The 27980-nt window shown below is 41.9% G+C and overlaps 1 protein-coding gene across 1 annotated transcript; it reads left to right on the top strand.

Moving 5' to 3' along the window:
• The first annotated feature begins 1658 nt into the window (after window positions 1-1658).
• Window positions 1659-23391, top strand: LOC118772354 (NACHT, LRR and PYD domains-containing protein 12-like). The gene is made up of 12 exons (XM_036520615.1): window positions 1659-1689; window positions 4128-4292; window positions 5097-5165; window positions 5444-7232; window positions 7562-7735; window positions 7900-7991; window positions 18552-18645; window positions 19966-20139; window positions 20666-20839; window positions 21931-22104; window positions 22436-22482; window positions 22865-23391. Exons 1-12 carry the CDS (start codon window positions 1659-1661, stop codon window positions 23389-23391), a joined length of 3510 nt encoding a protein of 1169 aa, XP_036376508.1.
• The last annotated feature ends 4589 nt before the right edge of the window (window positions 23392-27980 follow it).

Below are 27980 nucleotides of genomic sequence, written 5' to 3'. Positions count from 1 at the left end.
TGCTCCTGTCTCAGCTCCCTGGCACCTGCATGGATGCCCATGAGTTACTCAGGTGTATCAGAGGAATGTGTGGACCTTGCTCTGGCTCCCCTACTGTACACGTTCAGTGGCTGTTATGAAGATGGTGAGGAGCTTCATTGCATAATTGGTGACTACTAAAAGTTTACAGAACTAAAAATTATATATTCTATGCTGTACTTAAACCCACATGCACCCGGTGTCATTTTAGTCACTTTATTTGATCTTCATCTACAGAACTCCACTTGCAACATGTCTGTTCATTCATCACTGTTATACACAGCTGCTGTTGACTTTTCTTATTTATTGCATCTTTTACAGGAGAAGGATCAAACTGTATTGGGCCACTCCTTTTCTAGGAAGTTAAAGTCTGAAAGATAACTCCTGAGCAGACTTTGATCTGAATGCTAAGGTGGAAACCTCATAGGAGATTTATATAGACTGTATAATAGAATTAAAGAAGAAAGAAGATAAACTTGTTCTCATGTTAACTGACTGACTCACTGGGAAGATATGGAAGAAGATACACGTTAAAACGTGGCATAAAAGTGCAGTGTTTGGCCTTTACTGTGATACTAACAGAGGGGTTAGAACAGAAGAAGGAACCTGAAAATCAGACCAGAGACTGAGCCCAGGTGAGCACGGTTAATTTGAGGAGAAGTAAGACCAGTAAATATCTCTGAACAGGTGAGTACAGTCTGTATGAAGTATGAATATAGAGTGGGAGGGGGCAAATGAGGAGTGGGGGTTTAGGGACCTAAGGGCTGAGGGTCAGTGTATCTTCGTGATGAAGACGAGAGGAAGTTTGTTGCTGCTGGGTCCATTACTAAAACAGGCCTTAGATTATATTAGATTAAATACTACTGATACACCAGGGATAATGTTGTACCAGTTTTGAGGGCTTCATAGGAAACAGTTAACGATCAGAGAGAAATTAAAGTATTAAAGGATTAAAACTCTGTCAGGTAAAACAGCAAGTGAGGGATTATGAATCTGAATTTTGTATTATGTTGCATATTTTTTATATTTTAAATGGCTAACTGTGTGATACAATTTTTAATATTATAATGACTTTAAAGTAACTCTTAAGGAGCTTTATTTATTTTCAGATAGAGTCAGCTCATCTTGAATGTAATCAGAGACCCTTACTGTGCTCATAATGATTTTTCAAAATTATTTCATCCTTTTTCCCACATTATGCAACCTTGTTTTAGGATTGCCAGTGTTAAAATAGACTTGTGTCACCATGGCATTTCTGTGCTGAGGTGAGAGGAAGGCAGTCCTCCGGTACACTCATTCATAGCCAACAGCTCCACTGTAAGTCACACAGTGCACTACAGTGGAGTGGCCACCCATTGGAGGATAGGTGCTGCTCTACTGAGGAGCAAATCATGGGTGTCCAATGAATCGCACGTTGCCTAACAGCCTTGAGACCAGCAACCCCTGCCACAATTAAGCCAGTTTGTTCTGACTCTCTAGAATCCCAGTCCTTAGCAGGATCATTCCCTCCACAGATGGAAACAAAAGTTAAATTAACTGTATTGCTATAATTCATCTTTTTCAAATTAATATTTTTAACAGTTCTATATCTGTCTTTACATTTCCTTCAGTGTCCCCTTGGTCCTCTGGTCTCCCACACAATGTCCAGCGCACCAATCAGGGCATCTGGAGGTAAACAGAGTGGTAAGCTGGCAGCCCAAACCAGAGTCACTGGAGTGAGTCACTCACACACCAGAGTCACTCACACACCAGAGTCACTCACACACCAGAATCACTCACACACCAGAGTCACTCACATACCAGATTCTAAATCACTGGAGTGAGGCACTCACACACCAGAGTCACTGGAGTGAGTCACTCACACACCAGAGTCTAAATCACTGGAGTGAGTCACTCACACACCAGAGTCACTCACACACCAGAGTCAGTCACACACCAGAATCACTCACACAACAGAGTCACTCACACACCAGAGTCACTCACACACCAGAATCACTCACACACCAGAGTCACTCACACACCAGAGTCACTCACACACCAGAATCACTCACACACCAGAGTCACTCACATACCAGAGTCTAAATCACTGGAGTGAGGCACTCACACACCAGAGTCACTGGAGTGAGTCACTCACACACCAGAGTCTAAATCACTGGAGTGAGTCACTCACACACCAGAGTCACTCACACACCAGAGTCAGTCACACACCAGAATCACTCACACAACAGAGTCACTCACACACCAGAGTCACTCACACACCAGAATCACTCACACACCAGAGTCACTCACACACCAGAGTCTAAATCACTGGAGTGAGTCACTCACACACCAGAGTCTAAATCACTGGAGTGAGTCACTCACACACCAGAATCTAAATCACTGGAGTGAGTCACTCACACACCAGAGCCACTGGAGTGAGTCACTCACACACCAGAATCACTCACACACCAGAGTCACTCACACACCAGAGTCTGAATCACTGGAGTGAGTCACTCACACACCAGAGCCACTGGAGTGAGTCACTCACACACCAGAATCACTCACACACCAGAGTCACTCACACACCAGAGTCTAAATCACTGGAGTGAGTCACTCACACACCAGAGTCACTCACACACCAGAGTCTAAATCACTGGAGTGAGTCACTCACACACCAGAATCACTCACACACCAGAGTCACTCACACACCAGAGTCACTCACATACCAGAATCACTCACACACCAGAATCGCTCACACACCAGAGTCACTCACACACCAGAATCACTCACACACCAGAGTCACTCACACACCAGAATCACTCACACACCAGAGTCACTCACACACCAGAGTCTAAATCACTGGAGTGAGTCACTCACACACCAGAGTCACTCACACACCAGAGTCTAAATCACTGGAGTGAGTCACTCACACACCAGAATCACTCACACACCAGAGTCACTCACACACCAGAGTCACTCACATACCAGAATCACTCACACACCAGAATCGCTCACACACCAGAGTCACTCACACACCAGAATCACTCACACACCAGAGTCACTCACACACCAGAATCACTCACACACCAGAGTCACTCACACACCAGAGTCTAAATCACTGGAGTGAGTCACTCACACACCAGAGTCTAAATCACTGCAGTGAGTCACTCACACACCAGAGTCTAAATCACTGGAGTGAGTCACTCACACACCAGAATCACTCACACACCAGAGTCACTCACACACCAGAGTCACTCACACACCAGAGTCTAAATCACTGGAGTGAGTCACTCACACACCAGAGTCACTCACACACCAGAGTCACTCACACACCAGAATCGCTCACACACCAGAGTCACTCACACACCAGAATCACTCACACACCAGAGTCACTCACACACCAGAATCGCTCACACACCAGAGTCACTGGAGTGAGTCACTCACACACCAGAGTCACAATAACTACAGTGAATCATTCACACTGCAGTGTGAATCACCAGAGTGAATCATTCACACATCACAGAATAATGTAATTCATCACTTACATTTGCATACTGTCATGTAGTAATGAATGACATGACGTATCCAGAGTGAAGCAGTGCATACAAAATGGTTACACTAAGTGCAGAGATGATTTTAAATCATAATTCAATAGACTGGGTGATTCATACGCCAGAATCTAAACCTCATTGCATAATGTTATTGTCATTTGGCAGACGCTTCTATCCAGTGAACCTTTTTTCCATTTATACAGCAGCATATTTACTGAGAGAGTTCCAGGTTAAATATCTTACCCAAGGGCCCAGCAGGGGATCAAACCAGCAAACTTTCAGTTATGAGTCTGCAAGTCCTGCTCCTTATCACTGTACCACACTACTGCCCAGTGTCACTCACACACCAGAGTCTAAATCACTGTGATAAGGCTCTTACACACACACACACACACACACACACACACACACACACACACACACACACACACACACACACTCACACACACACACACACACACACACACACACACACACACACACACACACACACACACACACACACACACACACACACGAAATGAACAGAGTAAGCCAGGCATGCAGAATCGAATGGCTTTTTCTTTGGTTTGTGTGCAGCAGGAGAGGACAATGTTGAGCTGGCACCTACTGATCTGAGATCAGCTGCTCTGACTCCCTCCATCACAGCTCAGACTGGAGGCAATGCCGTGGTGCCTCAGATTGATGGATGTCATGTTTCACGTGATTTAAATGTCACTATAAACCTCAGCTCTGACAACAAAGGTAAGGAAGAGTTTACCATTCTGTAGCTTTTATTGATTTTTATCAGAACCTCATGACAGTTCTGCCCCTCTGTATGTCAGGAGAATGGATATTTGTGGATTTGTTTCTGTTTTAGTGAATGGAAACATACAGGTGCATCCATTAGCCTGCCCTGTATCTAACCATGCAAATCGTGACTTACCATCACCTCATTAAAACTCAGAAAGCTGATGGTAATTACATTTCTCTGAAGGTTAACAGTGAATTCTCATGCACATAACTGACAGTACGCTTTTTGGAATCTGGGACTGAAAGACACCCTGGAAGAAATTTCATAACTCAATTCTTTTTTCATGCTCTGTACTTGTTTTCCCAGAAAGCACACATTATTGTAGGCAGATGCAGTAAACCTGTTACATTTTCCATAATTTCAGTATCCCACTAACCTGATTAGAGGAATTTTTTACTCTAGAAAAAAACCCCACGGGACAGTTGGTGTGGTTTAAATTGTTTTGATACCACTGGCCAGCACATTTTCACAATGAACACAGTCTGTCCTGTCATTATGCCTTTAAATTATTTCATGTTTTAGAGTCTTTAGGAAGGAGGAATATGAATGTAAGAGATATATACTGTATGAATGTAGTGAAAACACTGTTAAACTACTTGGATATGGAACAAACATGTAAGTTTGAATGGGAAGTACATCTTGATTTGGGAAAGTCTAACACAGCTGAACTATCCTAGACTATGTTTTTCAAACGAGCTGAAAGCCAGGACTTTCTCTATTTTGTCCTAAAAGAATGTTCCTCTCATCCCCTGCAGTCTCACCTGCTCTGATCAGGAGGGGGTCAGAGGTCACAGATACATCCAGGGAAACACCTGGAGTTTCTGGTGAGCAGACCAATCACAGCCAATCACTGTGTCCATGTGTACCATGGAGGTGTGTGTCAGTATACACTGAGAGTGACCAGGGAACACAATCCCAGACATAAGGGCAGAGAGTGTGCTAAGGGCAAAGCCAAGAGCTGTTTCTTAAATAGAGAGGGGATTTACAAACAGTGAAAAGAGGGAACATTCTAGAAGATTCCTAAAATGGTTCCTATCAGCTAAATGACAGGTGTCTATCATTTAATCATTTAAAAAGAGACATGCATTTCTCTTTTGCACAGATGATGTTCTGGCAGCTTTACCCAGCACAGTGAAATCCCTTCTGGAGAGCAAATATAAGTGCATAAATGAGGGTTTAGCTGAACAAGGAAACCACATCTTTCTGAATAAGATCTACACAGAGCTCTACACCACAGAGGGTAGAAGGGGAGATATCAATAATGAACATGAAGTGAGACAGATTGAGACAGCATCCAAGAAACAAGCAAAACAAGAGACTGCGATCAAATGCAATGACATCTTTAAAGCCTTACCTGGACAAGAGAAACACATCAGAACTGTGCTGACAAAGGGGATTGCTGGCATTGGAAAAACAGTCTCTGTGCAGAAGTTCATTCTTGACTGGGCAGGAGGAAAAGCCAATCAGGATGTTGATTTCATATTTCCTCTACCTTTCCGAGAGCTGAATTTGATGAAGGATGAAAAATGCAGTTTAATGCAGCTGCTTCAGCCTTTCTTTCCAGGAATCAAAGAACTTGGATCCATTAAGATTGACTGTTACAAAGTTGTGTTCATCTTTGATGGTCTGGATGAGTGTCGACTTCCCTTAGATTTCGTGAAAAATAAGAGCTGGTGTGATGTCACAGAGCCAACATCAGTGGATGTGCTGCTGACAAACCTCATTAAGGGGAATCTGCTTCCCTCTGCTCTCCTCTGGATCACCTCCCGACCAGCAGCAGCCAATCAGATCCCTCCTGAGTGTGTCCACCAGGTGACAGAGGTACGAGGGTTTAATGATCCACAGAAGGAGGAGTACTTCATGAAGAGATTCAGTGATCAGAAGCTGGCCAGCAGAATTATCACACATATAAAGTCATCAAGGAGCCTCTACATCATGTGTCACATACCGGTCTTCTGTTGGATTGCAGCCACTGTTCTTGAACAGATAATGGGTGAGTCAGACAGTGGAGAAATCCCTAAGACTCTGACTCACATGTACACAAACTTTCTACTCCTTCAGGCAAGTTTGAGAAATCAAAAGTATCTTGGAACAACTGAAACAAATTTGGTTCTGAACAGAGAGTCCATTCTGAAACTGGGGAAGCTGGCCTTTCAGCAGCTGGAAAAGGGAAACCTCATTTTCTACACGGAAGACCTGAGAGAGAGTGGCATTGACATCACGGAGGCTTCAGTTTACTCTGGGGTGTGCACCGAGCTCTTCAGAAAAGAACCTGGGATTCGAAAACAGAAAGTGTACTCCTTTGTGCATCTGAGTGTTCAGGAGTATCTTGCTGCTCTGTATGTATTTCTATCATACAGAAACAGCAACAGAAATCTACTTGACCACTCCTTTCGAAGTAGGTTTTTTAGATTGATTCCACATTCAAACTTAGCTGTGTTGCTGAAGAGTGCAGTGGATCAGGCCTTACAGAGTGAAAATGGACACCTGGACCTTTTCCTCCGATTCCTTCTTGGACTCTCACTGGACTCCAATCAGACTCTCTTACGAGGCCTACTGACACAGACAGGAAGCAGCTCACAAAGCATCAAGAAAACAGTCCAGTACATTAAAAAGAAGATTAGGAAGAATCTCTGTCCAGAGAGGTCCATCAACCTGTTCCAATGTCTAAATGAAGTGAATGACCATTCTCTGGTGGAGGAAATCCAAAGTTACCTTAGCTCAGGAAATCTTTCAAGACAAGATCTCTCACCTGCACAGTGGTCAGCCCTGGTCTTTGTGTTGCTGACATCAGAAGAGGCGCTGGATGTGTTTGACTTGAAGAAATACATGAGATCAGATGAAGGCCTTCTGAGGCTGCTGCCAGTGGTCAAGGCTACCAGAAAAGCTCTGTAAGATAATATTTTAGCCTAAACTTGTAAAACTCCCATTGTTACAACAGTGACATGACAGATGGACATGATAGTAATGGCAATAGGTTAACGTTTAAATTCTTAAGCACTGAATTGTATGCCAGCTGTCATTCCAAATTTGAGAGTGTTCAGATTCATGGCTCATCCCATTCTCTGAAGCCATCCAGATAATATAAATATTAATGGGTAATATTAATCTGAGTGTTCAGCTGTAATTCTGACAGGAGAGCCACGCCCAAAACCCTGTAGGTTGTCTGGTGACAGGGGGTTGTGTGGAATTATCCCATATGACATGATTTCCTTTCCAGGCTGAACAGGTGTAACCTCAGTAATGAATGCTGTGAAGCTCTGGCCTCAGCTATCAGCTCAAACTCCTCCAGTCTGAGAGAGCTGGACCTGAGTGACAATGAGCTGCAGGATTCAGGAGTGGAGCTGCTCTCTGCTGGACTGGGGAATCCACACTGTAAACTGGAGATACTGAGGTCAGTTCTTCAGTGGTTTGATTCAGTTTCTGAATTGATTTGTATCGTCTTATCCAAACAGTTATGTTTTAAAGTTATATTGAAAACAAATATTCAAATCTCATTGATGTCAGCTGTATGTCCAGAGATGGTAGAATGACAAACCTTTTTCCTTTTCTCTGCAGCCTGTCAGGTTGTAGAGTCACAGAGAGAGGCTGTGTTTTTCTGGCTTCAGCTCTGCACTCAAACCCCTCACACCTGAGAGAGCTAGATCTGAGCTACAATCACCCAGGAGATTCAGGACTGAGAACGCTCTCTGCTGGACTGGAGGATCCCAACTGTAAACTGCAGAAACTGAGGTAAAATTTCATAGTAATCCATTTTATCATCAGGGTCGTGATCAACTCAGGTTTAAACTGAAATGCATGGGACAATTCAAACATTCACTCAGAAGTGGGGAATTTATCATTAAGGTGAATTTTGAATTTTGGGAATTCTCAAGCAGTGGAATTGAGTTTGAAATTTTATTTGAATTCAATGTCAACAAGGTTCAACCTCTAGAATTTTAATTTCCTTAAAGTTTAGATGGTTAGAACTTGAATTGAATTAGAATTGTGCATATTGCATACTTTGGAAATTGGCATTTTTTTCATGAATGGGATTCATTTACTGTGTATCATAATTGACTCCATGGTATTTAAATCATTTCCCTTTATATGTATATATTTCCATTATAGATGTGCTGCCTGAACAATGACATTACAGGCTCAGCATACTGCAGTTTTAATCAAACAAGATAACTTTTGATATTAGACAGCTTCAATCACACAGTTTGCTTCTTCCAAATGCATCTTCCCATGGTGAATGGTTAACACCTTCTCAATACATGTTGATGCATTTCAATCAAGTTTTATTTGTTATTACACAATCAAATTTGCTACAAACCACAGAACATGTAGATTTCTCTGAGGCTGTAGAGAGACTCTTGGAAAACTGGAGCTTTTAAACTTGGGACACCATGAGAAGGGCATTTGTTCATTTTCTTGTGTATGTACTTGTAAGTACATAAGTTTTAAGTTTTGCAATGAAGAGTTGACATGAAATTGATTTCTGTTATTCATTTCCATATAGGTTAATTTATTCCATTTTAGAGCAGGTTTGTAAAAGCTAAAGGAAGTGTTTGTGGGATCTGCCTATGGGCTTTAGTTAAGGAACATAACGCAAATTTAAATTAAGGAACTGAACTGGTCAAGAGAGGGAATTGAAATGAGGCAATTGTTATGGGACAATTTTGAATTAGGAACTGTATTTTTAATTGACTTGGAATTGGAATTTATAGGAAATTACTCTGAATTAAAACAAGTGGTCTGGATTCGGAATTGACCTCAACTCCGCTTATCACATGACCTGTTTTTTTTTCAGGTAAAAATCCAGACACTAAGATAAAGACTGTCTTTCTGTGAGAACAGGAAAGTGCTGACAGTGTGTGGAGCTCTCCCATTGTCACAGGGCTCTGAATTTCCACACTGCACTTCATAGACAGGCTGTGTGTCACTCAATCACTGACTGTTCTTCTGGTTTCCCTGCAGTGTGGACCATGGTGGTGAGTGCAGGATCAAACCAGGACTAAAGAAGTGTAAGTCTGATTGAACTAAATATTAATTATTGAATCATTAACGGATTAATGGGTTACATTAAATTTTTGCACATAGTATGTATTTTTAGTAACTGCTAAATTAAATGTTATAAATGTACAATAACAGGCAAACATATTTGTCTGTTTGCTCTGAAGGACAAAACTCATTATGGTCAGATTCAATCTGAGCCAATGTGCTGTACATACAGTCTGCCTCACCGATAAAAGTGAGAATAATTAGTAATATTTTCAATCAAGAAACAAAATTGATGTATCAATGCAACCAAATAAATCTGTTTTAGTGCATTTTTCATATATCAGTTCTTTACATTTTTGTGTGGGGATTCTCCCTCCCTCCTGTCTGCAGATGCCTGTCAGCTCACACTGGATCCCAGCACAGCAAACAGAAAGCTGTCTCTGTCTGAGGGGGACAGGAAGGCGACCTGGGGGATAAAGGAGCAGCCATATCCTGATCATCCGGAGAGATTTGACTACTGGCCTCAAGTGCTGTGCAGAGAGAGTCTGTCTGGGCGCTGCTACTGGGAGGCTGAGTGGAGTGGGCATTGGACTCGTATAGGAGTGGCATATAAAGGAATCAGCAGGAAACGAGCGGACGGTCTCTTTGGATACAGTGACAAGTCCTGGTGTTTCACCTGTGGCAGTGACGGTTACTCTATCAAGCACAATAATGAGGAAACTCCCATACTTGCCCCTCCCTCCCCCTCCTGCAGAGTAGGAGTGTATCTGGACTGGCCAGCCAGCATTCTGTCCTTCTACAGCGTCTCCTCTGACACACTGACCCTCCTGCACACATTCCACACCACATTCACCGAGCCCCTCTATCCTGGGTTTAGGGTTGACTCGGTCTCCTCAGTGTCCCTTTGTCAGCTGGAATAGACTGCTCTGTTCACCTATGCTTCTATGAAGCCCAGGTAAAGTGATTGGTTTGACATACTAAGCATTTAAAAATCTGACCTGTAAGCGATATCTGCTTGGCAGGTGCATCTTTTGTCCACCCAAACATCCCCTTGGTGTATTTCTTAAACACAACTACTGAAAGACAACTTATTATGGAAAATTAAAATGCAAAGTTTCTTTTAAGTGTGAATGGGTGAATAATGGGTAAGACATAAATGATTTGTTCTTTTTTCAGCATGCCTTATACTAACACACACAAATATAAATTAAATTTAAGAATCATTGTTTTGTATATTTGATTGGAAATATGATGTACATATGATTAGAAAATGTCCAGATCAGGATAGATGGCTACAGATAAATGTCCAGTGATTTCTGGACTATTCTTTACAGGAACTTAGTGTCTCAGGTTAACTCTGCAATACACTCAGACTTAGAAATGTACAGTCTCTGCCCCTCGAGAGTTCAGGAAGACAGAAGGAGAGAGGGAAGCATGTTCCCATGGTGACATGCCTGTAAATGACTTGTTTAACAGGAAGTGACCTCACATTGCATAATGCTTTGGTTTGTTTGCTGAGATTGTCAAACACATATTTCAAATATTGCTCATTTTATGCAGCTGTGGAGATGTCAGGATTGGCTGAAAACCAGACTGTAAATTATATTTGTTGTTTTCTTTAATGAAGTGGGTTGATGGACACGCTCATTATGAACAGAATACCGCATTATTTTTCATTCTTTTATTTGACCTATTTCAGTGACCCCCTACAAACCTCAGCCCTGAACCAAGACACCCACTGCACCCCTACAAACCTGAGTCCTTAACCAAGACATCCCACTGCCCCACTACAAGCCTGAGTCCTTCACCAGGACCCCACTGTACAGACAAAGCCTTACAGCTACTCATAAACACAGCACACTTCCCCAAAATGGCTCTCTGTGGAAACAGTAGATGTGATGCAAGGATTCATTTGCAGAAGTGACTCTCCTACCACAGTTCCTTTCATAAGTTCAGGCAGGAAGTCATAGAAACACCGACAGCAGCACAACAGCTATGAACGCTGCTCACAACTTAAAAAAAAACACAAAATAGAGAAATAACAGAATCTGTTTCTCATTTTCTCAGTGCTATAAATGTGAACAGCTACATGTCTGTCAAAGTCCTAGAAGTGCCTTGCCTTTTGATTAATATTGGCTGCCTGACTGGGTGAACATAGTTCAATGCTATCATTTTAACCTCCACAATAGACTTGCTCTAATAGCAATTGTTCAGTTACATGAGTAAAGTGCAAAGACTTGAAATGCATGTTAAGGCATGAATACCTTCAGTTGTTCATGAGCGCTTACTTGGTGGTTTTCTCTGTAATGGATTGAATGGCACTTTTTAATTATGTTCACTACATTATTATTAATTATGAATGAAGTTATCACATTATTCTATATATGTCAGGGGAAAACTGTTTGGAAAGAGAAGGGAACCTGATTTAAAAAATAACAATTAGACCTGTGGTTCTCAATCTTTCTATATCAGTCCATCATTAATTTCTACACAGGCAGCACCGTGGGCAGCACAGAGGTCCTAACATTCTCACTGTCTACAGGCTGGCATTCAGAGTAGCACTCATTCCTGAGTATCACTATTTTGCAGAGGAGGCATTTACACTTCAGAGCTGCAGTAGAGAACAGTGAGATCATACGGCAGTAAAATCACAGCATACAGAATTTGTAGTTCTGTAGCCCTGTGCCACCACATATGCAATCTGTAGTGCTCTAGCTTTGTACCAGCACATACAGAATCTATAGCGCTCAGGTCCTTTGATGACCTGGATTTTGTCACCCTTGGGTACTTGGACATTTCTTACTGTTTACTAATCATAAGTTCCTAAAGATGTAAGTTTTCATGTTTTTGATAATGTTATTTTGGAAAATGATGTTTAGCTCAAGGGTATAACTTTTAATCATATATGCTTCAAATGACATCATTCATGGCATTTATTGATATCCATGTGGATCGTTTTGCATTAATGAAAGATTGAAAAATATGCATCAAATGTGACTTGTGAATGTAGATTTGAATCTGCTGCCTAAATTCCATTCAGCTTTGATGTGGCGCATTGTTCGTGGTATCTTTTTGTAGTCATATGTTCAACCACTGCAATTGCACGTGCACGTGTGTGTGTTAACCTGCCCTCCTATTAATCTCACTCTTTACATTTTTTACTTTGATACATCACTCACTCACTCACTCACACACACACACACACACACACGCACACACATACACACACACACACACACACACACACACACACACAGTCCCTCTCTCCCTCATTTCCTAAACACTATTTACTAATGGAGAGAAGGATGGGGATATGGAGTATGGACAGAGCAGGACTGATATCAGCAGCCAGGTGAAGGAGGCAGTCACAGACAGCATGGACTCCCCATGGCCACACTGGGACAGAGCAGGACTGATATCAGCAGGCAGGTGAAGGTGAAGGAGGCAGTCACAGGCAGCATGGACTCCCCATGGCCACACTGGGACAGAGCAGGACTGATATCAGCAGCCAGGTGAAGGAGGCAGTCACAGACAGCATGGACTCGGGGACACGGGGACTGCACTACACCTGCAGCACACAGGAGAAGCCTTTTTAAATCACTCATTTCAGCTCTAAACTGGTCACTGGAGGACAGAGGTGGTGCTGACAGGCCACTTTCCATATTACTGTCAGAGCTTAAATCCTTTTATTTATAATTCATTCATTTCACTTTCAGCATCATTTAGTCCTTTGGATATGAAACATGACCTATGAAAAGGTGTGCGTGCACACCTGTGTGAGGTGGGGTGGTGTAGGACACAGTAAGGTTCTGGACATTATGTTGGGTCAGGGGTACCAGAGGAGCAGTGATTGCATCATTAAATACACATTTGATGAGACTGCATGTTAAAACTCCCATGGATTTGTGGTCAGAGTATTCTCTGACACTCCCATGCCGGGCTCTGTCAGCTGGCAGTGCCCTGAGGGCGGTTTCCTCTTGAACAGGAAGTCTCCCGTAAGAGTCTGTTTGTGTGTCACAAAAGCCAGAGAAGTGGGAAGACCGACATCAAAAGCTCTTCATTTTCCTGGTCATGTTTTCCTCTTCGTGAAATATTTTATTATTTTTGTTAGAAAATCAGCCTACATATCCACTTTTGAAAAAGTTACATTTTACAGTTTGAAATGAACATGTAGGCATCAATTTAAAATGTAGAAATGAATTGCAAGTACAGGAAGCTGTGACAGACACATAACTTGGTAAGTATGAGATATTACAGAGTCTGGGGCTTGAAATTGCAGATCATTAATGGCAACAAATTATGACATTTTTCACGTTCCATTTTTTTTAAAAGAGAGGCATTATTAATTGATAATCAATACGTGAGATATAAATAGCTCTTATTATATTATAAGGCTGCCAAAGTGGCCACTGCAAGCCAAACAACTGGCATCACTTGCATGTAGGTTTAGTTTAATAAATATTCGGCTGTATAAATTGATAACATAAAAATTAAAAATAAATTTGTATGCTCTAAGTCACTCAAAAAACCATGTGGCCACAATATAACAGTGATATTGCAGATGTTGTGCATGCTCTTAAAAAGAGCTAAGCAAATGAATGCTACCATGAAGCACTTTTCTTTGTAAACTGGCTACTTGGATATTTGGTTTTCAGTTATAATTTATCTTAATGGTGTCATTTTCATCATTGGGTCCCCTGACACTAAGTGTTTTGGCATCTATTCTTCAATGCCTTAACAGTCACAAAAGACACCAGTTTGAATTTTGTTGGAGACAGACATGTTAAATTTTACGTTTTTTCAGGTGTAAAGCCATTCCGTTGGAGAAGTACATCCACAATGTTTTTGTGGAAGCTTTTCTTGAGCTTTGCTCTCGTAATCATTGTTTGCAGGTCTACTTGTAATTCTTACAGAAGAATACTGTTATCAATGATATGATTACTCCATATGAGTTATATAAGTATTATTACAGTATGTGGCCTTTATTTTCATGAACAAAATGTAATTATGATTTTTTTGTTCTCCCTGGTTAGTGCTGAGATTGGCACATGTTAGAGGGGCAGGTGTTAAATTCGGTGTATGAAACAGAAAGTAGGCTCCTGGTTTCAGGAGTCTCTTGTATGGCTCTCGCCCGCTGTAGACTGTAGCCCACCTCAGCAATTTTAAGTGTAGTTTTTTCAGCTGCTACTTAATGCATTTTGAATTAAATACATTTTATTACATTCTGTAATTATCCTTTTTTCTCTTTTTTGTGTCTTCACCTTCATCTACTTGCTGTAATTCAGTAATATTATTGATCCTGTTGCCTTTCTTCTTGAACTTAATAAAGAGGTCCTCCAATGAGGGGGGGTGGTGGTGGGCAAAAAAAAAAAGGTCGTGAGCCACAACCTTTCTCACTGTGGTATATAGTTTATTATTTCACCTCAAGGGGGAGCCAAATACCACAATGCCAGGGCCTTAGAATGTGAGATAATCATGAAAAATCTTGTTCTGCAGGAGCCTACCCAGCACAAAACACTTTAAAACATGAAATATTCTAAGCGCTTTTTTGTATTTTTACAGGTACAGTTTCTTTTTCAAACATATCCTATCTATCCAGCGGAGTGGATACACTGGACTGCTGTCCATTGTATTGAAAAAATAAAATTACAATAAAACCACCAATCCAACTGTCTAACCCAGCCACATATATATATATATATATATATATATATATATATATATATATATACATATATATATATATATATATACATATATATATATGTGGCTGGGTTAGACAGTTGGATTGGTGGTTTTAGATAGATAATCTATCCAAACTGTACCTGTAAAAATACAAAAAAGCGCTTAGAATATTTCATGTTATAAAGTGTTTTGTGCTGGGTAGGCTCCTGCAGAACAGGATTTTTCATGATTATCTCACATTCTAAGGCCTGGGCATTGTGGTATTTGGCTCCCCCTTGAGGTGAAATAATAAACTATATACCACAGTGAGAAAGGTTGTGGCTCACTACCTTCACTTGCCTTGAGAGGCCTCACCTCTTCAGACCGCTTGGCCTCACCTGGGCTGGATCTGTCCAAATCTGCCAGCCGCTGAGAACTGAAGCATACCAGACTGCCGTTTTATAGTACTGATTAGGGCTGCACAGTGAGAAAGGTATATATATATATATATGATTTTTATGTGGCATGCTAGAATAACTGTAACCAAACATTTTTAAAGAGCTTTGTACAGCACGACTGACTAGCTAACTGCAGATGGTTGGTTATCAACATCAGCTGTGTTGAGCTTTTACCACAAAATGGCTGATACTGCATTTGTGTTGTCGTGTAAATACAATCTGCTATAGATTTACTGACCCTTGTTTCCCACTTTAGACCGCTGAGATGGCTCACCTGATCTTGGAGGCCCTGGAGGAGTTAGAACAGAAAGACTTTAAAAAATTCAAAATCTATTTGAATGAAAACATTCTGGAGGGATATAAACCCATTCCGTGGGGGCAGCTGGAGGGTAAAGATGTGCCAGACGTTGTCACCATAATGATGAAATCTTATGGCAAAGGGATTTCCCTCAAGATCACACTGGAGATCCTGAAGAAAATTCCCAGAAATGATCTTGTCCAAGAGCTGGAGAAAGATCAAGAAAAGCGTAAGACCTGCAATAAAGTCTTCTAAATATCTACTGCATGAAACACCACGCCTTCTTCAAAACTAAATGAACTGCATTTTAAGTAGTGATAATACTGAAACTGTTCAGCTACTAACCCAATATTGGATCAAGGCTTGCCTGAAGAAGCAACTCGATTAGTGTGCGTCTTCTTGGCGTGGGTCAGCGAATTGGCTTAGAAGTTGTGAATGTGAATACACCTTATATACATTAAATGATTTTAGAGATTCTCATTGCCCCTGCGTCCTAACACTATGTTCTTCTAATACTCCTCAGTTTCCATTTTACTGAACAGGAAGGGGTCAGAGGTCACAGATCCATCTGGGGACACAGCAGGTGAGCAGACAGGAATTCAAAGATGTGCCACGCTGATCAGGGTTGGCACCATGCCATCTTAGCCAGTGGTGGGAAACCTGTGTCCCACCAGCCTCCCTCAGCCCAGACAGGGCTCTCAGAATACAAAGCACTGAAAATACATGCATGAACATTCAGTAAAGCTCGCAAACATTCAGTAAAGCTCACGTTTAAGCATTTAAGCTTCACCTGCACAAGGGAAGCACTTTTAAAGGTGTAACTGGTAGAGCATGCGTTTTTGAAAGCTTGCCGTAACAGATTTTGAGGTGAAGGTACAGATGTTGAGCAAGTGTGCACCATCAGGAAGTATGAACAAGAGGGAGCTATAACACTCCTCCTTTCCTGCCCGGAGAGAAAAAGGCAGTGCTTTAAAAATGGGAACAGGCTACAGTCTAAAAAGATCTGGGAAAACATGACCGTTTGTGCCAATTTGTAAAACATACTCAAATTCAGTTATGTGATGTAACAAGTGTGCAGACAATTCTTATTTTTTCTCTTTCTGTAGATGATGCTCTGACAACGTTGCCAGTCAAAGTGAAATCCTTCCTGAGGAAGAAATATGACTGTATAAATGAGGGTTTGGCTGAACACGGAAACCAGATCTTTCTGTGTAAGATCTACACAGAGCTCTACATCACAGAGGGTGGGCATGGATGGATCAATAAAGAACACGAAGTGAGACAGATTGAAACAGCATCCAAGAAACCAGCCACCCCAGAGACTGCGATCAAATGCAATGACATCTTTAAACCCTTACCTGGACAAGAGAAACTCATCAGAACTGTGCTGACAAAGGGGATTGCTGGCATTGGAAAAACTGTCTCTGTGCAGAAGTTCATTCTTGACTGGGCAGAAGGAAAAGCCAATCAGGATGTTGATTTCATATTTCCCCTATCTTTCCGAGAGCTGAATTTGATCAAAATGAAATACAGTCTGAAACAACTGCTTCACCACTTCTTTCCAGAAATCAGAGAATTTGAACCCTTCAAGAGTCATTGTGACAAAGTTGTGTTCATCTTTGATGGCCTGGATGAATGTCGACTTCCCTTAGATTTTCAACATAATGAGAGCTGGTGTGATGTCACAGAGCCAACATCAGTGGACGTGCTGTTGACAAACCTCATTAAGGGGAATCTGCTTCCCTCTGCTCTCCTCTGGATCACCACCCGACCAGCAGCAGCCAATCAGATCCCTCCTGAGTGTGTCCACCAGGTGACAGAGGTACGAGGGTTTAATGATCCACAGAAGGAGGAGTACTTCAGGAAGAGATTCAGTGATCAGAACCTGGCCAGCAGAATTTTCACACACATAAAGTCATCAAGGAGCCTCTACATCATGTGTCACATACCAGTCTTCTGTTGGATTTCAGCCACAGTTCTTGAGAAAATGATGGGTGAGTCAGACAGTCAAGAAATCCCTAAGACTCTGACTCAAATGTATACAGACTTCCTTCTCCTTCAGGCAAGCTTGAAAAATCAGAAGTATCCTGGAAAAAGTGAGACAAATTCAATTCTGAATAAAAATATCATCCTGAAACTGGGGAAGCTGGCCTTTCAGCAGCTGGAAAAGGGAAACCTCATTTTTTACACGGAAGACCTGAGAGAGAGTGGCATTGACATCACTGAGGCTTCAGTTTACTCTGGGGTGTGCACCGAGCTCTTCAGAAAAGAGCCTGGGATTCGAAAACAGAAAGTGTACTCCTTTGTGCATCTGAGTGTTCAGGAGTATCTTGCTGCTTTCTATGTTTTTCTGTCATACAAAAACAAAACCAGAAACGTACTTGATCACACCTTCCTTGGGAATGTTTTTAGATTCGGCCCTTCCCAATTCACAAACTTGGCTGCATTACTCAAGAGTGCAGTGGATCAGGCCTTGCAGAGTGAGAATGGACACCTGGACCTTTTCCTCCGCTTCCTTCTTGGCCTCTCACTGGACTCCAGTCAGAATCTGTTACGAGGCCTACTGACACAGACAGGAAGCAGCTCACGGAGCATTAAGAAAATAGTGCAGTACATTAAAGAGAAGATCAGGGAGAATCTCTGTCCAGAGAGGACCATCAATCTGTTTTACTGTCTGAATGAACTGAATGACCATTCTCTAGTGGAAGAAATCCAAGCTTACCTGAGCTCAGGAAATCTTTCAAGACAAGATCTCTCACCTGCACAGTGGTCAGCTCTGGCCTTTGTGTTGCTGACATCAGAAGAGGAGCTAGATGTGTTTGACTTGAAGAAATACATGAGATCAGATGAAGGTCTTCTGAGGCTGCTGCCAGTGGTGAAGGCCTCTAGAACAGCTCTGTGAGTTCTGTGATTTATTGCCACATGAAAGAAAGTAAGTACAGTTGATCCCCCCCCCCCGCGATGTGGAAAAACCACGTAAAATTTTCGGCCCCCCTAGGTGAGCTTTATGATACTAAACAATAAAATACATGAATATTATACATATATTTTATGCATTTATGACTTACTAAACTTTTTTACGTTTTCTTTACTTTTCGTCTGCTCCCAAAAAATTCCCATTTAATTGTTTGTTGCCGACCCACGAAAATTCTAAGCCACGATGTGGGAGGGTCAACTGTACAGGAATGGAGATAGACAAAGTGATCACTTCTAAAATATTAATGTATGTTCTACTTGTGGCAGTAAAATTTCTGGGATTGGTGAAGTAACTGAGTGTATTCAGATTTGTGGCTCTTCACAGAGCCTGTTGTCAGCCTGTCCACATGATTCCAATATAAAGATTGGGGGGTTTCTGCAGGTGCTACGCAGTTATGATTCTCACAAACGCATCCAAGTCAGACCAAACGGGTAAGCATCTAACAGCCTCTAAGCCTCCAACATTTCCTTTCCAGGCTCAACAGCTGTAACCTCAGCAAGAAAAGCTGTGAAGCGCTGGCCTCAGCAAAGAATTCAAATCTGAGAGAGCTGGACCTGAGCTACAATCACACTGGAGATTCAGGAGTGGAGCTGCTCTCTGCTGGACTGCGGGATCCCAGCTGTAAACTGGAGACACTGAGGTCAGTTATTCATCAGCTCGGGATTTGATTGATGAGCTTCAAAGTGACAGAGTTATTGGCCATCAGTACTGGTGGAAAGTCAGACAGAAATGCCATTGTGGCATGTAACTGTATTAACAGCGGGCTGGTACAACATTGTGTCTGTGCAGTGCATGCTGGGTACAGCAGCCAGGTCTCTTGTATTTCAGTGATTGACACCACAGATCTCTAACCATGACGATATAACCAACTCCCAGTCTCCACCAATGAGTAATTTCTGCTGTTTCCAATATATATAGATTTCTCCATTATGGCACATGATTCAGAATTCTCATTTGCAGAGACCATACAGTCAGATCAGTGGTATGACATGGAAGAACATTATTATTTTATCATACAGATGGAGTCATTCCAGCCTTTTAGCCTGCTGTCAGCCTATGCAGACAGGCTAAATATGAATATTATTATTCCTTTATTTACAGTGCATTGCTCATGAATGCTTCCAGTCACACCTGAGGGGCTGACTGTAATTCTGACAGGAGAGTCACACCCAGCTCCTGTAGGTTGTGTGGGGGCAGGGGGTTGTCTTGAATTTTCTGATATGACATGATTTCCCTTCCAGGCTGAACAGCTGTAACCTCAGTAAGGAATGCTGTGAAGGGCTGGCCTCAGGTATCAGCTCAAACTCCTCCGGTCTGAGAGAGCTGGACCTGAGTGACAATGAGCTGCAGGATTCAGGAGTGGAGCTGCTCTCTGCTGGACTGGGGAATCCACAATGTAAACTGGAGACACTGAGGTCAGTTCTTCAGGGGGTTGAAGTAGGGAAACTTCCAGGTAACTAGAGGTCACCCAGGTATGCATGTTTTAAAATCACTATTGTGTCACAGTAGCACACCATCAGCAGCAGTGCATGCTGGGAACAGTAGCCAGGTCCCCTGTCCATCAGTGACTGACTGTAGAGACAAAGCTCTGCGGCAGTCACCACATTTGTATTCCTCTACTTTGGAAGAGGCGACAGAAATCTGAACGGCAGAAGTCCAACAGCAAAGGCGATCAGATTCATTATGTGATAGGGGAAAAGGAACATTTTGTCAAATACATACAATCATTCCATTCCTTGAATCTGCTATTAGCCTGTCCAGATGATTAAAATCAATAAATCTGTGTAGCTGCTATGTAATTCTGATATTCAGAAACATGTCCAGTTACTCCTGAAGGATCAGCTGTATTTCTGACAAAAGAGTCACACCCAGGTGCTGTAGGTTGTGTGGGGGCATGGTGGTTGTGTGGAAATATCTGATATGACATGATTTCCTTTCCAGGCTGAACAGCTGTAACCTCAGTAAGGAATGCTGTGAAGCTCTGGCCTCAGCTATCAGCTCAAACTCCTCCAGTCTGAGAGAGCTGGACCTGAGTGACAATGACCTGCAGGATTCAGGAGTGGAGCTGCTCTCTGCTGGACTGGGGAATACACACTGTAAACTGGAGACTCTGAGGTCAGTTCTTCAGAGACTTCACATAAAAGCTAGACCAGGGCTTTTCAAACTATAGATGAGCCACCCCTTAAACTACAAATGGCTACTGCACCCTATACCCACACATAACATAATTACAGCGTCTCACAATCTCACTTTCCCGCTTGCTAATTTCAAAGTTAATCCATAATCCAAACACATTTTTGTAAACACAGCTAGTTAGCTAGCATCCATGAACTGCGATCTGCTGACAGAATACCAGTAATGTCTGTTTCATTAGATGCTACAGTGAAATACTAGCATGTGGTGCTTTTTGGTACTAGCTGTCTACATGTAATGAGTATAATGATTTTCATCATTTCATCTGGCATTTTTTTTTACATTTACAATTTACTTTGTGCACAAGCCATCACTCACAACAGCCTTATGGAATTTTGACCCGGATCCCTTCCCCCAACTCCCCTCCAGGGGGGAGTGACCCACGATTTCAATACCACTGAACTAGACTGGACTAGTAATAGAGGATTTAACTAAGGATTTAACTAACTACCCAAGCATGTAAATATAGTAAGATGACATGACATTAATTATTATTTACTATCATGGGGGGAGTATAGCATAGTGGCAAGGAGCAGGACTCGTAACCGAAAGGTTACCAGCTCAATTCCCCACTGGGGCACTGCTGCTGAACCCTTGGGCAACGTACTTAACCCACAGTTGCCTCAGTAAATATCCAGGTGTATAAATGGATGAGAAATAAATGGATTCATAAGAACTATAATCTCTGTAAGTCACCCTGGATAAAAGCATCTGCTAAATGTCAATAATGTAATGTAAAGTACTGTAATATCAATACCACTGACCTAGATGAGACTGGTAATAGGCTTTGCAAAATAGTGAATTGTTTGGACAAAAAGTAATCACAGTACTGTGGTTACAAATATTACTATGAACAGATTTCCAGGTTTGTTGAAAGATGGAACAATGCTGGAATGTTGAATTGTTCACTGGAACTAGCTCATGCTTAAAGACTGTCTTTTTAACATCAATAACAACATTATCTGAAATGAGCTGTGCAGGAGAGTAAAGAGCTTTTCTCCTTCTCTCTGCAGCCTGTCAGGCTGTAGAGTCACAGAGAGAGGCTGTGTTTCTCTGGCTTCAGCTCTGCATAAAAACCCCTCACACCTGAGAGAGCTGGATCTGAGCTACAATCACCCAGGAGAGTCAGGAGTGAGAGCGCTCTCTGCTGGACTGGAGGACCCCAAATGTAAACTGGAGACACTCAGGTGAGATCTTCTTGGTTGAAATGTGAAAGTATGAAAAAAAACTAATCCACCCACATTAGAAGGTTTTGGACTGAGTTAATGAAATCTTGAGAACAAACCAAAAATCTGGTTTGGTTTTATTGACATAGTTCATAAACAGAAAAAAAAGCCTTGTTGTATCTCCCCCTGTGAGATGGACACTGATATAAAGACTGTGTCTCTGTGAGAACAGGAAAGTCCTGACAGTGTGTGGAGCTCTCCCATTGTCACAGGGCTCTGAGTTTCCACACTGCACTTCATAGACAGGCTGTGTGTCACTCAATCACTGTCTGTTCTTCTGGTTTTCCTGCAGTGTGGACCATGGTGGTGAGTGCAGGATCAAACCAGGGCTAAAGAAATGTAAGTCTGTTTGAAGTTATTTATTAACTGTACCAAAAATGTCATGGGAGTTCGACCTGGACACCATCATTGATAGAGAAATAGAAAAAAAATATATTTCAGAAATTCCCTGCTCCAACACAGCTGATTCAAATGATCCATTTGTTATTAAGCAGCTTCAGGAGTTCACAACAAGTTGATCATTTGAATCAGCTGTGCTGGAGCAGGGAGAGATCTAAAACATGCAGTACAAGTGGTCCTCCAGGAGAGGTTTGGGAAACACTGATCTAGATCATTAATAAAGCTTTCACTGACCTAGTCATGTACTGTGCATTTGAAACAAGAACCAAGATCTCAACATCAGAATAGCATTTTCCAGCATACTTCCTGGTCTTACCTGCAGATGCCTGTCAGCTCACACTGGACCCCAACACAGTACACAGAAAACTGTCTCTGTCTGAGGGGCACAGGAAGGTGACCCACACGAGACAAGGAGAGCCATACTCTGATCATCCAGAGAGATTTGAGTATTGGACTCAAGTGCTGTGCAGAGAGGGTCTGTCTGGGCGCTGTTACTGGGAGGCTGAGTGGAGTGGGAGGTGGACTCATATAGGAGTGGCATATAAAGGAATCAGCAGGAAAAAAGAAGACAGTCGTCTTGGACACAATAACCAGTCCTGGTGTTTGGCCTTCTGTGGTAGTTACACTGTCTGGCACAATAAAGAGGAAACTCCCATATCTGCCCCTCCCTCCCCCTCCTGCAGAGTAGGAGTGTATCTGGACTGGCCGGCCGGCACTCTGTCCTTCTACAGCGTCTCCTCTGATACACTGACCCTCCTGCACACATTCCACACAACATTCACAGAGCCCCTCTATCCTGGGTTTACTGTTGGGCTTGACTGCCCAGTGTCCCTGTGCCAGCTGGAATAGAGTCCTGTGTCCTGGAGCATCACGTGTGTCTTTAGGTACCTGAGTCAGAGAGGAGGACAAGACGGAGGAGAAAATGTTCCTCTGGACACACTCAACAAGATCCGTGTCATTTCCTTACGGGGCTTCAGAAAATGCTTTTGCTCTTCATTTCTGTTGATGTCCAACCACTACACATCTGATTTGATGAAATAGGTATTCCCACATTTGTTAGTTTGTTTGTACATACTACACATTTATACTGAACTCTTCTTCAGAAAGTATTTATTTTGTCATTCTTCTGTTGTCCAACCAGTGTAAACTGAGACACATGGAAGAGATTTCCTTTGGTCACTGAGAGCAAGAGCTCAAGTAAAGTATTGATTACAGCTGTTAATAGTGCTTTATATTTGTGACTCTTACCTGTGAATGAGTACAGTTATGCTGAGAGCCAATGCAGACTGATTGGCTGCAAAATAAAGACTGCACCCTGGATTACATATGGCTTCAGCAAAATTCCCACCAAAATTTTCATTGCAAGAAAGATAAAGAGATCTCTCTGACTGCTTCTCCTGACATCACTAATGAGAGCTTACAGTAGAATGTTCTGCCTTAATACAAGACTTCAGGCCTTTAGTGATGTAGGAATGTTGATACAATATTGTAGCCTAGTTATGAGTGGTTGGAGAAAACTTAATATTGAACATTTTCACACTGAGCAATGAATAGTTCACACAGGAAAAGATAAATTAAAAAAAAAAACATGAACTTGAAATTTTTTGAAAAATTCAGACACAATCCTAATGTGTACAAGAAGGTAATGAGGACCTTTCAACTGTAAATCTAAAATTTAAAAATCATTGTCACTGAGTAATGAGTCAGCATTCTTTAATATTCTTTAGTAAAAATATGTACCTGAAGAGTCAAAAACTCTCCGACAGCCGAACACTTGAAGCAAATCATTCTATCTATGCTTAAATCTACGGGCATAGAGATGGTAGCCTTTTGACATAGAGGGGTTGACATTGTAAATTTGCTCCTGAAACAGAAGCACTTGCTGGATCTGTGCATTGAAATGTTGTGCATTTCACCAGTGAACGTATCGTTTCAGTGTACTGTATGTGCCATTTCTCCTCTGTAAATGGCTTTGTGCGTCTCACCAGCGTTTGGAAATGGACGTGGTGGTTCTGAATTTTGCATCAAAAGTTAACTCACATGAACACAAAGCTCAACATTCACTAAAAACAAACTAAAACGGACATTTTTAAAAGCCAATTACTAATAAATGAAACTTCTAGTTTTAGGTGAAGGTGAGTGGTTAAATGGGACACAAATGCAATGACTTGAATTTAATTTTGTATTTATTTACTTTTTTTTGTTAGCATTCATCATGTGGAAAAAAAGATTTGCTTAAATTTCAATTAAATTTTAGAAATTGTTGGTAGAACCTACTCCTGGATATATAGTACTTCTGCTTACCATCCATATACAATAGAAACTTTCTAATTAGGTCATATTATAATAAATCGAGTCTGTTTCTCCACTATAGACTCTTTCTCTGGCACCCCATAAACACCCTGCAACACAGCCATATTTGAAATGTTGGTTTATTTATGCAACAATACTGACATATTGTTGAATGTTTACTGAATTTATTCAGAGTAAACTTCTTTCCCAAGACAACAGCACTGCCCTGTCTTGTACTCAAACCCACAGCCTTCTGGACATAAATTCCCTAAAAACAACCCCATGCTGGCACCGAGCACTGCTATATTTCCGAGCTGGACCTCCAGCCATAACGGAGTTCCTGTTGGGGTTCAAGTGGATCCGAAGTAAATTTACTCTCTTATGCTCCACACCACAATGAGTTGTTTCATCTGAATCAGGGGCGATTCTAGTTATTGAAAAGATCAGAGGCTAAGTCAAGTTTGCCTGGGGCTTGTCTCTTTTATTGAAGGGAAATCAGCATTAGTAGGTTGTGGAGGTTATATCTACCTTTATAATAAATACCACACCTTTGAAAGCTGCAAGTCAAGTTCCACAGTCTCATTTTTCTATAAGCACCTCCTTTTCAGGGCGAAAATATTCGGGGCTATAGCCCTGAATGATCGGACCTAACGACACCACTGATCTGAAACCTTTTAGTGGTCTCAAAGTCTCAACTCAAAAGAACACAAACCATGAAGTCAATAGCTTCTCTTGGAATATTATATTTTAAACTATTGGGTGCAGTTATGTGTACACCATGTCATTTAAAGCCTAAGAATGTTATAAAGTTTTACCAGAGCTAAAAATACACAGTAACATATGCATGCTAAATAAAGAAGAGGTAATCAGGAATAGGCCAGGACGACATTAAACTGAGAAATGAATAAAACTGCAATGGATATGACAAGGGAAGACACTGATCAAACCACTGCTGGCTCCTCCATAAACACAAGCAATAGCAGATACTGGATATTCACTGAGGTAAATACTGGACCAGCCCTGAAGGCTTCAGCTGAGCAAAAACCTATAAATAGAGAGGAATGAGTTAGGAGTAAAACTCAGGCAGGAGAAACTGCTGGTGAGGGATTACGAGTCAAGATCCTATGTTTTAATAAGGTTATTTTAATGGTAAAAAAAAAAAAAATCGCCCTAACAGATTCAGGTAATGAGCCTTGTTTATATTCAGCATATTCATCAGTCCAAGTGTAATGTTTTCGTTAATGGCATTGAACATATCAATACTACTAAACACGAGGGGGCACAACAGCTGGTGGACTCTCTGGAAAAGTTACCAGCTGGATGGCATTCTTTCCCTCAGGTTTTGGGCAAACTAATGCACCGTGCAGCAGGGTCTGAATGAGGAGGAAGGAAGCACACCCCCTTCTCTTTAACAAACCTCAACAAAACTGACGCTCTTATGCCCACATCCCTTCTACCTGTTGCAGGTTTTTTTGGGTTGTATACAAAGGTTTTCCTTTAGCCTCTGTCTTTCCCACCTAGCAATAGTTGCTTTGATATGGGACTTCACTCTTGCTAAATAGAAGAGTAATATCCACCTTTCCCTGCCACCTCATCCCCTCCCTGACACCCAGAAAACGCCTGCTCCCCTCCTATTCCTGGTGGTCCTCTAGTGCTAAAGCCATTCAGAATGAAGACATGGAGCCTCTGAGCTAAGGCCCTGCAGGATTCTTAATCAGTCTAGCACTGGGCAGCAGCCAATCACAGCCAGCCAATCAGCCACATTCACAGAGGATGAGCAATCAATCACAAACGGGATCTTTCGTAAAGGGGAGCTGCGGACGGGAAACACAAGAATTGCAATGGGTGGAAATTAGCACACCACTGCAGGAGGGGCTGCATATGTGACAGCCAAAATAGCCAAACTCCACAGCAGTAAGTCAGTGATGCATATTTATACTCTAATACATGATAAACATTAGTACCACACAATAAAGTAAGAAGACAAAGAAGGCAGGAGTAAATAACATACCTTGCTCACCTTCAGTTTACTTTCAGTCTAATGTTCCAATGAATGTTTCAAGTGCCAAACATGTATAAAGAGGAAACGTGGATTCTGTGGAAAAATAGCCAGTGTAGAAACCCGTTTCTCAGGCTTTGGGTGAACTGAAAGTATGCTGCAGGAGGGTACAGGAAGGGGCAGGGCAGGGAGTTATGCAGGGCATATGCCAGCTCTCGCATTTTTGAGGGGTGAGATTTCCCTGCCAGCTTCAGTAGGGACAAACCGCTGTGCTACGATGACTATAGCATAAGGCATATGCATGCAAATGTTTGATAAATGAAGCTCTTGCTCCTTTTAGATCACCTTAGGATGTTGAGCAATATTGTGGAATAGCCTTTTCAGAATATTTTATGGTGCAACTCCACCTTGTGGAGGCAAAACATGACACAGACAGTCAAAAATATGACCAACAGACAAATGTTTAAAACATCAGGATCCAGACTGCGTCGTTAGGATGCGTGTTAGGATGCGTGTTAGGATGCGTGTTAGGATGCGTGTTTGGATGCGTGTTAGGATGCGTGTTTGGATGCGTGTTTGGATGCGTGTTAGGATGCGTGTTAGGATGCGTGTTTGGATGCGTGTTAGGATGCGTGTTAGGATGCGTGTTAGGATGCGTGTTAGGATGCGTGTTTGGAATGCGTGTTAGGATGCGTGTTTGGATGCGTGTTTGGATGCGTGTTAGGATGCGTGTTAGGATGCGTGTTAGGATGCGTGTTTGGAATGCGTGTTAGGTTGTGTGTTAGGATGCGTGTTTGGAATGCGTGTTAGGATGCGTGTTAGGATGCGTGTTAGGATGCGTGTTAGGATGCATAAGGATGCGTGTTAGGATGTGTGTTAGGTTGTGTGTTAGGATGCGTGTTAGGATGTGTGTTAGGATGTGATCGCTTCTGTTCAGCATGTACCACTGTTCCTATGACTTTATGAGCTACACTTTGATGCTCTTTGTGATGCACTGGATTAAAGTTTCAGTAATTGACTAAAAGGTAAATAAAACACTGTGGACATCAAGCAGACAGGGACCTGTGTTTTTATAACCACAGAAGGTCTACAAGGCAATCTCTTTTTTTCCCATTTTCTCCCCAATTTGGAATGGCCCATTCCCCGA

This window comes from Megalops cyprinoides, chromosome 2 (genome assembly GCF_013368585.1).
Source record: "Megalops cyprinoides isolate fMegCyp1 chromosome 2, fMegCyp1.pri, whole genome shotgun sequence".
Lineage (NCBI taxonomy): Eukaryota > Metazoa > Chordata > Actinopteri > Elopiformes > Megalopidae > Megalops > Megalops cyprinoides.
Note: the sequence above shows the minus strand (reverse complement) of the source record. Positions and strands in the feature narration are given on the sequence as shown.